Here is a 14,703-nt window from a genome sequence, read left to right as displayed (position 1 = left end):
TGGTACGCTAGTTCAGCCAAATTAGGAAAACACTGCGTCGCGTGAAAATATCCTCGCCTATCACGTGCTTCAATCAACCACGGAATATTTAGTTTAGTTACCACTTTTTTCTTTATTTCTTTTAAAAATCTTAATTTCCCTAGACGGCTTAAGGCTTAGCTCATTGCATATCAACTAGAATTCCGCGTATATAAAGGGGAGGCTTCTTATTACTTGGAGGGCACAGTTCGTTGTTATTGTTGTTTTCTACTTGCGTTATCTTTTCTTCCTTCTCCACAAGGCAAACCAACGCGCAAAAGCAGAGATACAAGAAACACCCCAATTACCATTCATTGTTCGCATGGATTGGGTTCGAGGAGACGCCGTTGGTCGAGGAAGCTTCGCCACCGTTAATTTAGCAATTCCCAAGACCAACTCCAACTCCTCTCAGTTTCCCTCTCTAACAGCCGTTAAGTCCTCTGAAGCTCTCACCTCCTCTTCGCTCAAAAACGAAAAACACGTGCTCGATCGCTTAGGCTCATGCCCAAGAATCATTCGATGCTTTGGAGATGACTATAGTTTTGAGAATGGTGTTGAGTACTACAACTTGTTCCTTGAATACGCCGCCGCCGGCAGCCTCGCCGACCAGCTTAAAATTCACGGTGGCCGGGTTCCGGAGCCAAACGTTCGGCGTTACGCGAGGTCCATCGTGGAGGGTCTTATTCATGTTCACCAAAAGGGGTTCGTTCACTGCGACATAAAGCTTCAAAATATTCTCGTATTCGAAGATGGTGAAATCAAGATCGCTGATTTTGGACTCGCGAAGGAGGCAGGGGCGAAACAGGGGAAGAGTGATGAGAGGTTCGAATGCAGGGGAACGCCGCTGTTTATGTCGCCGGAGTCGGTAAACGACGGCGAGTATGAGTCGCCGGCGGATATATGGGCTTTAGGGTGTGTGGTGGTGGAGATGGTTACCGGGAAACCGGCGTGGAAGGTCGAAAAGGAATCGAGTATGTGGTCGCTGTTGCTTCGAATTGGGGTGGGAGAAGAGGTTCCCGGGATACCCGAGGAGTTATCTCAAGAGGGGAAGGATTTTCTAGAGAAGTGTTTTGTGAAGGATCCTAGAAAGCGATGGAGTGCAGAGATGCTTTTGAATCACCCTTTTGTTTCTGATGACACTGTTCCATTTAAGCATGTTTATGAGTCACCGAGGAGTCACTTTGAGTTCCCTGATTGGGTTTCGAGTGTCGCGGCTTCAATTCCCAGTTCACCGGATTCTCAAGAGCCATGGACTTTTGATTCTTCTTCGTGTTTTAACAATAGTTTATATTCGCCGGTGGATCGGCTCCGGCAGCTTGTTACGGCTCGGAGGCCGGCGAGTGGGTCGGAATCTGATAGTTGGACTAGCGTTAGGTGAAGTGGCAGAGGAACTAGAAGATTGTGTTGTTCATCGCAATCGTTAGGTTCTGGTTCGATTTTGATAATTATTCATATTCATTGATTTAATTTTTTTTAGGCTGTAAATTGGGTACGATATAGGCACATTTGTGATTTGTGATCTGACTTGATGGAAGAGTTCTAACTGGCGCCTGTTTGGCGCGTTGTACAGAGGCTGATTTTATAATAGAGAAAAAATACAATATTTTTGCTTTTTATCAATTATTTCTGTTTAATTTCTTAATTATTTTTTGTTATCTTGGGAAATTTTTCTTTTACTACGAGGGGTGCATCAAATGGGGTAAGGCCGCGGTCGTAAAAGTGTTGACATGATGATTAAAGGCATGATTACTTGTTGCCACAAAGAAGATGGGGTAAATGGGGTCTTAAACTTTTGTGTCGGTTTGATCGGCGTCAAACAACCCAAGTGCACATTTTTGGCGCTAACGCTTTGACAATTTGTTATTGTCAATGGGTAAAAGTAAATCAATGAATTGTGTTCGTAGACACTTTTCTTTATTGTGGATTCCTTTGACTGGGATGGTTTTAAATCTCGAGTGTGAAATGAAAAGGTATGGGGAGCACCTGGGCCTTCACGGTGTCGCGTGCCAGCGAGAGGACAGCTCTTCGAGCATTTTGGAAACAGGGAATTAATAGTGCTTAGATATTAATGGTGAAAATGAAGATGATGAAAATAAAACACTGTTAAGAATTTGACATTCAAATTTGGGTTAAAAATATCCCGATCTACCCGCTGTGGGGAATTCCATCTAAGTTCTTATGAATGTAATTACGTATAAGAATAGGAAATTTAGAAAGAAAGGAATCAACCATTACCAACTTCACACAAAGCATTGTAGAATAAGGGCAACGTAGGAGTGAGATCAAAGCATTCTAGATTTTCTTCTTGTGGGAGAGGGCAGAGGTATCCAATCGGAGCAGTAAAATCAAAAGAAAATGGTCAAATAACGAACTCCCATGTTCATATGACTTGTGCAAAACGAGAAAAAAAAAGGGAAAAAGAAAAACACTCCGCGTAATGTTAGTTGTTTATGCGAAAAATTCTTCAGTTTGGCCAATAAAAAAATATTTCGGGAATGGTAGTGAAAAGTAAAAAGTCAAGAAGGATGATACTGTCAATTAACCAATAGGAGAGTATTTGAGGATAATAAACAATGGCCACGCATTTTCTTGGCACCAAATTTATTTTCCCGGGACAACTTGGGGTTGTTAGGATTTGGACCTATGCTCCAGATGTGTTGGCTCATGTGGCAAACATTTAAAATGCGTTGCAAATTTTTTATATTTTATTGGGTCGAAAGTGAAATGAAAACACAGAGTTGGTGGCTCGTGTTTTAGATGCGGATGGTCTTTTTGGAATTAAAAAAACCATGGTTTCACTTGGGAAAAAAAGTAACTTTTTTTCACTTCTACTTTCATAGCTTGGAACCCAAAATCATGTCCAAATATCGTTTAATTGTGATTTGTTAGATATTCTATTGTAAACTATGTTTACACTAGCCAAACTATGGTGTATATAATTCAGCAATTACAATCCATATTTGCAGAAAGAAAATCACGATTGAACGGCAAAAGCAGTAATGTGAACTTGTTCAGATGAATAAATCCGAGGTCGAAATATGGTAGCCCACAAAGCAAGAAGCAAAATAAACTATTCACACTGATCCAAATTGGACCAATGTTGAACCAGTCCATGTGAAAGATGGGCCATATAAGTCCGTGTACGATGGAATCAGTGGTGTTCCTCAATTTGTGACACTGTACAAAGTGTAGCACATGTAAGTTTTCCGTGGAATTTTAATCATTAACCAGGCTTTTTTATATATATATTTGTAATTATTTATATTAAATTAAATATTTTAAAAATTATTTTTTTTATTTTTAATAATCGCGACGTATTGATCAATATTAATAAAATAAAACTAAACTCACTGCGTTGACCAAAAAAATCAATCAACCAGTAGTTCATTTAGCTTAAAAATTAGTTTACCAAAGAACTGATAAAGAACCATTCATTTTTAATATTAACGTTTTTAATTTAGCCAAAAAATTAAAACCAAATACTAGTTCAATATCAAACTATATATGTAGGATATTCTATCTAATATTTTATTATTATTTTTTGTTGTACAGAAGTAAAAGAACACATATGGTTATCTTATACTAATTTAAAATTTTACATAACTTAGTTTTCATCGTTTCATATCAGTTTATTACTTATTAATATGTTATAATATTGTATAATAAAAAATATGTTTGATTTTTCAGACAAAACAATAGTAAGTTAATACCTTCTTTATTAAATGATTGATCTAACTAATTAAACATTATTGTTGATAACGTAAGTGTAAATAGTCTACTAATATGAATTCGTTAACGTTACTCAATGACACTGTATTCATCATCCATTTTATAATTATTATAAAATATTAATGCACGATAAAAAATTAATAATAATAAAATTTTATTAAAGAAGTTATTTAATATATTTTTATAATTTTGACACAATACATATTTTTTTATAATTTTTTTTATTTGTATATATATTTGTTTGTTTTAAAACTACCATTTCATAAATAATTTAAAAATTTAGACTCCTTGCACACTATTTTCGGAAATTAGTTTTGCACCACAACACTTCTTCCTCGTTGATTTCATGAAACCTTCGTCTTCGATCGTGTGATGAGCCAATGGTACACCTCCATTTTCAATTACTATGAATCAATCAATCAACCATATCTAAAATATATATCTTTCACCAAATGTCATAAATCAGTTATTTCAAGCCATCCATGTTATATTCAAATTTTGGATCCTTACTCGTCGTTGCACACATGCACACAAACATTATGCTTTTAGTCACAAATTTTCAGTCACAATTCCAATTTTTATCTTGTTCGGATTATTATTATTATTATTATTATTATTATTATTATTATTATTGAAATTACACAAATTGTGGTATTGTTTTTGTTCAGTACCTGACTCCTAGGAACAGCCTGAGGTGGGTTATCGTGTATTGCGATGGTTATTCCAGTATTATGAGTTGAAGAGGGTTATAGAGAGAGTGTTTTTACAAAAAACAAAAAAAATATATATATTTCTAAGGGGTAAGTTAGAGAGTAATGTTCCTAGGATCTTTCTGCCCTTCCTTTTATATAGGCGTTCATTTCCTCAAATTTTGATATTTTATCATAACACTGTTATTAGTTATTGGGCTAATATCGTGTGGAAGAGAATTATTTAATGGGAATAAATTTTTTTTTACCAGGTTTTAGGTAGTTAAACTCTAATATTTTTTGGTTAGATGCATAAATTTTCTCCTCTACTAATTTTCCTATTCATTTGCTTGAAGATTATTATTAGAAAAGTGGATTGGCTAGAAGGTAAGGGGAGAGTGTTGACGATAGTAGCAACTCTATTGAAATGTACGGGTGGCCACCGCCGTGTGGGTGGAAATGGGTAGCATTCAACAGGGCACTTGTCCCGCTGAGTTCGCCGATGGCCCTAATTTCTTATGTCCTGGAAGGGCTGTGGAGAACGTGGATGCTTTGTCAGCCAGCGCAAGGCAAGGTCCCACTTGAGTGGCTTTGTTGCTCATGGTCCATCCATTCGTTGATGTGCTTTGGATGCAATCTGAGACGTCTAGCGGGTGTGGTGGTCGCATTATATGATGGCCGAGGTGGATAATTTTATTGAATTTGTTCGAGAGTCTGAGACTAAATCGAATTCATAGGACTATTACTTTGATTATGCGGATAGTTTGTTGATGATGACTTCATCTAAGGAGGTGGGATTGACTCAAGTTCGGTTCGAGGCTGAAGTAGCTAACCCTTGCCCTCAGTTATATAACGCTACTTCAATCGAGGTCGTATAATAGCTACTTGATAAAAGGACTAATGTAAGTTGAGCAAATGAGAGTTATAAGGACAACTACTTGATAGAAGTGCCTGGGTCAAGTGGTCAAGTTTGTGAGGTTGGTGAGAGTCCTGGTCACTTCCTCTATGTGTACGATTACCTCTTCACCGAGACAGGAGTTCACATGTCATTTTCAGATTTTCAAACCTAAGCTCTTTCATATTTACCTTGTGTCTACTCATCTTCATTCAACATACCAGGGTTTTTGCGGTGTTTTAAGCTATTGTGTTTGGAGTTTGGCATAACTCCTACAGTTACTTTGTTTCTCCACCTTTTTCAACTCTTGCAAAAGATTTTTTTATTTTTACTTTTTAAGTTGGCTATAAGGTTGTGCCACTGCTCGGTGCACTCCTTGCTCGCTCTGCTACATCTGCGGTATAACATGGTGTGTAATGTATAATAATTACTATTTTGTCTTTAACTTATAAGACTTGGATAGAATGTGATTTTTTTTTTAACACATATACGTGCAATTGTTGAACCTACTTTATGGATGTTGTTATCATTCTCAAGAACTGAGAGATTTGCTACTAAGTATACATCTCAAGTGACACGTGGTCATCATGTACTTGATAAACAACCATATTTAAAAATATATGTTATGTATGTTCTTGTTATTAACAAATGCTCATGAGATTATATTTCAATTGCACATTAAACAATTATAACAGAGAGAAATATTAATTAAATAATATGGTCATACCGAGTACTAACATAATCATAGAAGTGGACTTATACTTATTCATTTACTCGTGAATCAATTATTAATAATATGAGATGCAACATGTGAATTATTACGTCTATTTAACTTCTTCAAGGATAAGGTATACTGAGTGTGTATTAACTCAATAAGTTCATACTATTTTCAAGTAAATAATATTCAAAAAAGAAATAAAATAAAGTAAATACAAGCATATATCATACTAGAACAATTGTAACTCCCACAATTTAATAAAGTGCAAGTCTAACTGTAAAAAATAATTTATAAATAAGTGTTAACTAAATGTATATTCTAACTAATTGTAATTTTTATACGAGTACACTATACCAAACATAGTTGAGAAAAAAAAAACCTATATTAAAACTCAACAAAAATATTGGCTATAACGCCCCGAGTTTTGTAATCTATTTGATTTTAATATAAATTGTGGAGTTCTATTTGAATGTGCAATTGATGTATATAATGATGTGAAATATGTGTGTGTGTGATGTGAATGCTGACTATAGATTGAGATTAAATATGTTTAGACTAATTAAGAAATAGGCTAAGTATGTGCTGTAGAGGGGTTCTCGTTATAACGAGTGAATTCTTTCTGTAGCGAAAAGACCCTGGGCGAAAGGACTGCATCTGTTGCGTTTTCGCTATAGCGAGAAGGCCACAGAGACGGTGTAACTCTGGGTGTAGTCTCGCTGTAGCGAGATTATATAGAAAACGAGCTACTGAATCGTCTTATATTTTTGCTGTAGCGAGAGGTGCTGTAGCGAGAGGTGCCTCGCTAAAGCGAGAAATGTCATGTTGTAGCGAGAATATCGCGACTCATAGGGTATTTGAGGAGTTTAGGATTTGAAAAACTCATTCCCATCTCTCTCTTTAAACTTTCTTTCGATTCTCTCTACCATCATCCCTATTTTTCTGATTAGTTTGTCTCTAAAGTCATTTGGGAGTAAGATTAAAGGTTGGAATAATGTTTAGAGCGTTTAGAGGTAAGTTCTAAGAGCTAGAGTTTTGATTTTTCGTCCCTTTCTTTGTTTTCTTGAATTCTCATGGCGTTTTCCATATGTTCTTTGTGTTACAAAATTTGTTTATGTTGTTATTTGTTGAGTTGTGATTGAGATATAGCGTGGACAAGAGTGTGTTTTGATAGAAATTTTGTGTTAGACATGGGTAATGAATAATAGATGATGTGTGTGATGAAGTGATTTGATTGTGGTGAAATTTTGATAAAAATTGAATTGTTTGATAGTGCAATGAGTGCACATGTATGTAATTTGGATTGGAATATTGAAATGTATTATTTTATGTTTGTTTAATTCATGATTTGAATAACGTTAGAAATGTGTGTAATGTGTGAGGTGAGTCTCTGTGCTTATGTGTGATAGCGTAGAGTACTTATCCTTACATTTATTTTTTAGGTGACCAAAACGATCAGCATCAAAATTAGTGAAAGAGATGAATAAAACTGTTATAGGATTTAGAAAATTTATTTTTAGAAGATTGTGATATTAATTGGTCCTATAATAATGATTTGATTAAAAATTTGTAATTCATCCTTATTTTAAAAAACTTTATTGAAACTATGTGATGAAAACAATTTGAATGAATTCTCACTTATTACAAAATTTATTTATTTAAAAAATTAAATTAAGATATTACATTGACAACATAGTGTTAATAAATCTCTCTCGTTCCTTTATAATTTTTAATAAATTTCAAACAATAATTAAGATTATGTTAAAAAAGAAGCTAAAAAATAACACTTTTCTATAACTTAATATTATCTTTAAAACACATCTTATTCTTGATTGATAAAAAATAAAATAAAATCTATTTTATAGTTTTGTTATTAATCTCAATCATCTTATCTTTAAAAACTAACAACAAAATTTACTCTATTTTATAATTTTGTTAATATCAATCATTTTATCTTCAAAACACACTTGATTCTTGACTAACAAAAAAAATTAATTTATTTTATAGAATTTTTTTAATCTCAATTCTTAATGTGTTTAAACATCTAAAAATTTTAAAAAAATATTAAAGAATTGATCATAATATTTTAAAGTTATAAGAATGTAATAAATATTTTCTTTAAATAATTTTTTTTATATTTAAATACGTAAACCTAATTTTAAAGATTGAAGTTAATTATTTTTTTTTATCTTTTATCATACCTATAGAATGAATAAATTATTATATGTATTAACATTTTTAATATAATTTTTGTAGTATATTAATGTCTATATAATTTTTGACAAAATTTTTCTGTTTATAAGAAAGACAAATTTTACTATTATTGGAATATAAATTACATCGAATATAAGTTTGGTTGAAGATATAAGTTTAATATTTTATAATTTTATAATTTTTTATATTTAGTATTTTTTTTTATTCTTTTTAAACTAAGTCTATCAAACTTTTTATTTTTTGTAAAAATACACATTTATTTTTTATAATTAACATTTATTTTTAAATTAATTTTTATAATTAAATATTTACATTTTAATCCTTTCTTTTTAATATTTTTGATACATTTATAAATGGTAGGAATTAATTTAAAAATATCTACTCACGTAAAGATTAATTTGTAGAATTTTTTGTGTAAGAACTAAATTAAAAAAATATGTCACTATAAAGATAAAATTTATAATTTAACCATTTTAAAATTTTTTATGAGACAATTTTTTTTAAAAAAAAGCAATATTAATCAGGTGCAAACATTAAAAAGTGAATGAAAAAAAGTAAAGGACCAAACTTACTTGCTATTCTTTTAAGTATTATTAGTGTTGTCAGCCAATTAAATTTGAGCTTAGTTTTAATAAAATATTTATATTTAATATTTTTGTAAATTATTAAAATAAAACTTAAATTTTGATTGATAAATAACCTGAGAAACTATATACCTAAGTTTTGTGTAAAAATAAATAAATTTAAAGTTTGTCAAAAGCAAACTCCATGACCCAATTTTGAGATGGAATATATGGTATAGTCCAAAAGACAATAAGCAAACAAATTGTTCAGCTTGATCCAATTAGAAGCAAAGTTGAACCAGTCTATGTGAAAGATGGGCCATATAAGAAACGTATATAGGTTTTTTGGTGTTCCTGGATTCTTAAAAATTCAGTGGTAGTACATATATGCTTTTCATGTAATGTTGTCATCCCATATCTAGCGTTTCCTTTTAGATTGTGCTTTGGATTTGATTTAGTTGGCAAAGTCAGTAGTTAAAATTTAAGTTTTACTCATTTATTTAAACGAATTATATTTAAATTTTATTTTAATTAAAAATTTTAAACTTGATTTGTTAATTTGTTGATAATTTTTTTATTAATTTAACATTTAACGAATAACTTTATATTTAAAAAGTAAAATAATTTGATAATAAAATTTAATTTAATTTACATGAAGATAACTTAAATTAAAAATAAAAGAATATATATATATACGTATTATGTATGTATGTATATTAATGCTAAGCTTGTAAAACTATGTCAAATACCATCTTCAACGGCTTTTTATAAAAATATGACTATAATTACTTTTTATAAATTTAATACAGGTCAATGGGTGCGAGAAATTTTTTTAAAAAAATAATTGTTTTTATGGGAGGGGGATTTACAATAATAATTATGAAAAACTATAGAAGGTAAAAGGTCGAGAGGAAATGTGAATAATATATTGTTATGAAAGTATGATGGTGACAAAAAATATAATATGCAATGACTTATCACTACATTCATCATTTTTTTACTATAGATAGTGGTTTTGAATGGGATCTAGTGCAAGTCTTATACAAGATTTGAAAGGTTAATGCGTTAAGGAAGGTAATAGTATTTGTTTGGTATCTATTGCTTAATGTAGTTCCGATACGAAAGAACTTGACTAAACGTTGATTGATGATTCGCTCAGAAGTTTGTGGATTGTGTGATATTAAAGATAAAGACATTGCATTTTTTTTACATTTGTTTATATGAAACTGTGGTACACAGTGTTTGAATGGTTTGATATTAATTTATATTTACCTGAAAATTTGCATGAAACATTACTAAATATGTGTAAAATCTAATATAAAAAAAAGAAATGGAAGGGAGTTGTAATAGTATGATTTGCGATAGTATGAATAACTTTATTTCAATGGAATAATATTCCTTTCAATAACAGAATGTTATATATTATTGAAATATTTTTTTATCAAGTATCATGATTAGAAGTGGCTTACAACCTAATCTCGTTTGGAATATCAAATGTACATGTATTAATAATTTTTTTGAGAGTTGTATCATGTTAAAGTATTTTTTATACTCTAAATTTATCTTTAATAAAATATTAATGTTTAAAAAAAAATTTGATAAACACTTTTTAAAATCAAATAAAAATGATAACTTTTATGTTATCAGAAACTTTTGTCTTTTATTATTTCAGTTATAAAAAAGAACCATATACAGAATCTTCAACTATTACCGGTGTGAAACCCTTCCCGCTGACATAAAGTTTACATGTGAACCTTAAGTAACGTGTGAACCGTACATAAGCATTCTTTAAACCATAAATAACATCAAACTCTTTCTATACAGAGCGTAATACATATTATATCGATGATTTGATCCAACATTTAACTCTCTTTTCAGGGTCGGGGGCTTACAATTATTTTGTTGCTTGTTCCAACCACAGAAAGTGCCTACTAGAAAAAGGGAAAGAGAAACTGAGAGAGTAAGCAAAAAACAAAAAATAAAATGAATTTAACTTCAGCTTGGAACTGGGACATAGCAATAGATGTTGGAATTGACCCACCGACTACATCCAAACTACCCTTTCGGCTATTTCGTAGAAATTTCGTGTAACGTACCCATACCCTTCGAATTTAAATTATTGCTTGATTTATTATCACGTTGCTGACATTACTGGTAAGTGCACTTGTTCACAAGCGAAATGGCCTTGCCCATCTTCTTCGGATCCATAACCACGGAGCACTCTATCTTCTTGTTGAACTTGGGCTTAACCAATTTCCCCAAAACATAAGCTTTTGACCGCACCATCACGCTCAATGACAATGGCACCGCATCAACTGGCGCGCCATTCACGCTGTTCAAATTGGCTCCCCCTCCGTACAGTGGGATATTACTCCCTTTCACCATCACTCTAATAGATCTCTGGCTTTTTCTAGATTGATAGAACTTTGGCATCTGCAAATCAAATCCCATATCATAATCCAAAATATCAGTATAATCATAGTTATTTATGACCATATATTATAACTTACATTTCCAGTGGCGAGGGTAAGCTGATAATAGTTGAGATCTAGGGGAGTTGAGGTCACGTGGACCCCGAAAAATGTAGCGGTGTTACGAAATGTCAATTTCACAGAGGAATTCATGGACACCAAGCTTGTGGCAACTCCTGACGTATCCGCACCCGCTTGAATCACAAATTGATCAAACGTTATACTCTGCCAAAGGGTTTAACATTAAAAATAAAAAATTAGAATCAACTAAATAAAATCGAAAATATTGGTTTTTTCACAAGGTTTGATATTAGAATGAACGAAGTGGGAACCTTAAGTGTAATGGCGGGTTTCTGGGGGCGGCTTGCGGCCCACAGAATGAGAGAGAAAAAAGAGAAGAGAACAACAAAGCCCATAACAAATGCTAGGAAGTAGCAGCGACGAGGGAAGGCATGTTGCGCGGCGTCGTGGGCATCGAGAAGGCCTTCCTCCTCGATGGCGTGGAACTGATCCTTCCAGGGCCTCCACGGGCCTTTTCGGTTGGAGGCATTGCTCTTGCGCGAGCCCGAGAAGCGGGTGGAGGCAGATTCGCGGGAATGCGGGCCCAAGGAGGAGTTGGAGTGGGAATGGGGAGGGGAGCCCAATGGGCTATGTAGTGGGCTGGAGTGGAATGAGTTGGTGGTCTTCTCGCCGTCGTTGGAGGAGTCCCGTGATGGGCTTTGGACGTAGTAGACGGCCCGCCGGGGAGACCTCGTAGGCGACGATTGGCTGAGGCTGCTAACCTCGGAGTCGGTCTTGGCGAGCATTGACATGTTGTCGCTGGGTTTCATTTGAGAGAGAGAGTGTGGAGCGAAGTGTAATGAGGAAGAGGTGTTGGTGTGATGTTAGCTTAGAGGGGTGAATGCAGAATCTTCATAGCGTACTTGTTGGGGCAGATAGGGCCATCTTGTTATTCTTTACTGTCTTCGAAGCTTTTGCTCGTGGCACGTAATTAATAGTATACTACTGGAAGCTGGACTTTGTCAGATGCCATGGATTGCCACTTTCAATATATCTATACATAATATAGCATATAAAATTAATATCATATATATGTCAGTCATTTCTAATTTTATTTTTATCTTTCATTTCTTACATAATTGTGTTGTCAATTAATTCATCTAAATATCTTAGCTTTTGAAATTTAAAATTAATTTAATTTTATCTATAAATATTTAATAATTTAATCTCATGTGAATGACAAGATACTTTAAATCAACTCATTCAAATAATTATCGATTCATAGAAAATTAAATAGAGATTTGATTAATTATTAAATTTTTATTTTAAATTTTCAATTTACATTAATTAGTAAACTCACAGTAATATATAATTAAAATTAATATTTTATTGACTCTTATATTGTGAAAATATATTATTCATCATTAAAATAGTTTTTATTATATTTTATTTTTCCTTAAAATATATAATGTTATAGTTTAATACTTTTTTGCTATATAACTTCACTTCATTAATTATTTTCAATTTTTATATTATTTTTTCTTTTTTGATATCAGTTAGGATATTCACAAACTAAACTAATCTAAAAAAAATTAAGATATATTTAATTGTGCATTTGATAAATGCTAAGATCTGTTCTCATAGGCATCCCTATTTTGAGCATTATTCAAAAATTCAGAGATCTCTATGGTGAATTGCTTTAGACACTACATCTATTTTCATAAAAAGATTTGTGTCAGGAAGTTTGTAATACCTTAAATTTAATTTTAAATAAATAATACTTTTGTAAATTCAGAATAATAAAAGTTTCATTAAACATTTCGAAATAAGAAAAGAGTTACAAGTTTATATCAAATAATTGCTACAAGACTATTTTAAATACAACAATTTCAAATTAACATTCTAAGTCCTATAGCAGTTCCATCCAACTTTTCACTGAGTTTGGTGTTGATCGTCTTGATTACCTGAAAAATGAATGTAAGGGTGAGTACTCTACACTACCAAACACACAAACAAGTATAGAGTCTCACCTTACACATAATTTACATTATTTCTAATACACTTCACACAATATAATCACATGCAACATTACCACTCAATTCATTTCTAATTCAACTCCGATGCGCTTACGGCACCAAACAGTTTACACACACGAAATTATCAAACAATAATCTCGTGCACTCACTGCACGTTAGCCACGCTCATTGTGGCACTGTGATCACAAATGTTTTTACTATGGATAGTTGTCGGTTACACCTGCCTCACGGATACCACGTGGGCAGTCACGGGTCGCTCAGCAAAGATAGTAGTCAGAGGTCTAGTCAGGAAGAAAGTGTGTGGCCCGTGGTGCTCCCGCTCCCACAGTCGATGTCATCACCACTCCCTCTTCGCCAAAGTATTTCTACCTTTTTCATCTTCTACACCCCTAGTGTATCACTGAATCATTCACAGCACGTTACACCGGCGTTAATCATGCCTCATTCACACACATTGCAATATTCATTCTCAGTATACGGCATAAAGCCCACAATCATGCATAATACACATCACTAGGCCCTTATTCGTTCTACAATACACGGTACAAAGCCTATATTCATTCATATTACATGGCCCTTGGCCCACACTTGTTCACAATTATTCATTCAAATATACAGCACAAGTGCCTATACTCATTCACAATACTCGGCATATATGCCCTCATTTTATTACACGACACTTAGTATATAATCCACATTATTCAATCATCAATCAATGATACAATCACACACATTTCAATCAAGGGTATATTAACCCAGTCACAACTAACTCACATTACATTCAAACACAATAATTTTCATTAACACACTCATTCTTACTTTCTATCTGAATCACATTACAAAAACATAGAAACTAAATAGAATTTCACACAAATGAGATAGAATAGAGTTCTGCCTTACCTTGGATTGAAGACCCACACTTGAATTCAACTACGGAAGTGCTCCCCACACGGATTTTGGCGTAAATACATGGAAAAACTCCATGAGAATCCAAAGAAACCGAGAAACAGAGAAAGGGGATGAAAAACAAAAACTCTAACCATTAAAACTCACCTCCAAGTGTTCCCAACACGAATCTAACATTCAATCAAGCTCCCAAACGACTTTGGGGGTAATTTAATCAGTGGGATAGGGTTTTCGATCGAGAGAATCGAAGAAATTTTGAAAGGAATGTGAGAAATAACCTTTCTCAAATCCTAACCCCTTTTAAATTCTCTATGGTCGCGATACTCTCGCTACAGCGATGTCTCGCTGCAGCGACTCCCCCTGTTGCTACTGCAAAAATCTAAGATGAAATTGCATCCTGGTTTTTGCAGAATTTTGCTATAGCAAGACACTTTCGCTACAACAACAAGGTGACAGTTTCACGCATT

General features: G+C 33.0%; 2 protein-coding genes across 2 annotated transcripts; one reads left to right on the top strand and one right to left on the bottom strand.

Moving 5' to 3' along the window:
* Window positions 1-223: 223 nt before the first annotated feature.
* Window positions 224-2,413, top strand: LOC113858661 (mitogen-activated protein kinase kinase kinase 17-like). The gene has a single exon (XM_027491384.1). The coding sequence runs from the start codon at window positions 341-343 to the stop codon at window positions 1,394-1,396; it is 1,056 nt and encodes a 351-aa protein (XP_027347185.1). The 5' UTR covers window positions 224-340; the 3' UTR covers window positions 1,397-2,413.
* An 8,537-nt stretch (window positions 2,414-10,950) lies between these two features.
* Window positions 10,951-12,233, bottom strand: LOC113859118. Its single transcript, XM_027491935.1, has 3 exons — window positions 11,627-12,233; window positions 11,334-11,519; window positions 10,951-11,256 (listed from the first exon to the last, which is right to left on the bottom strand). The coding sequence occupies exons 1-3, from the start codon at window positions 12,122-12,124 to the stop codon at window positions 10,972-10,974; spliced, it is 969 nt and encodes a 322-aa protein (XP_027347736.1). The 5' UTR covers window positions 12,125-12,233; the 3' UTR covers window positions 10,951-10,971.
* Between the last annotated feature and the right edge of the window lie 2,470 nt (window positions 12,234-14,703).

This window comes from Abrus precatorius, unplaced genomic scaffold (assembly GCF_003935025.1).
Source record: "Abrus precatorius isolate BTA unplaced genomic scaffold, Abrus_2018 Scaffold2, whole genome shotgun sequence".
NCBI classification, from domain to species: domain Eukaryota; kingdom Viridiplantae; phylum Streptophyta; class Magnoliopsida; order Fabales; family Fabaceae; genus Abrus; species Abrus precatorius.
This window is presented reverse-complemented; position numbering and strand designations above follow the sequence as displayed.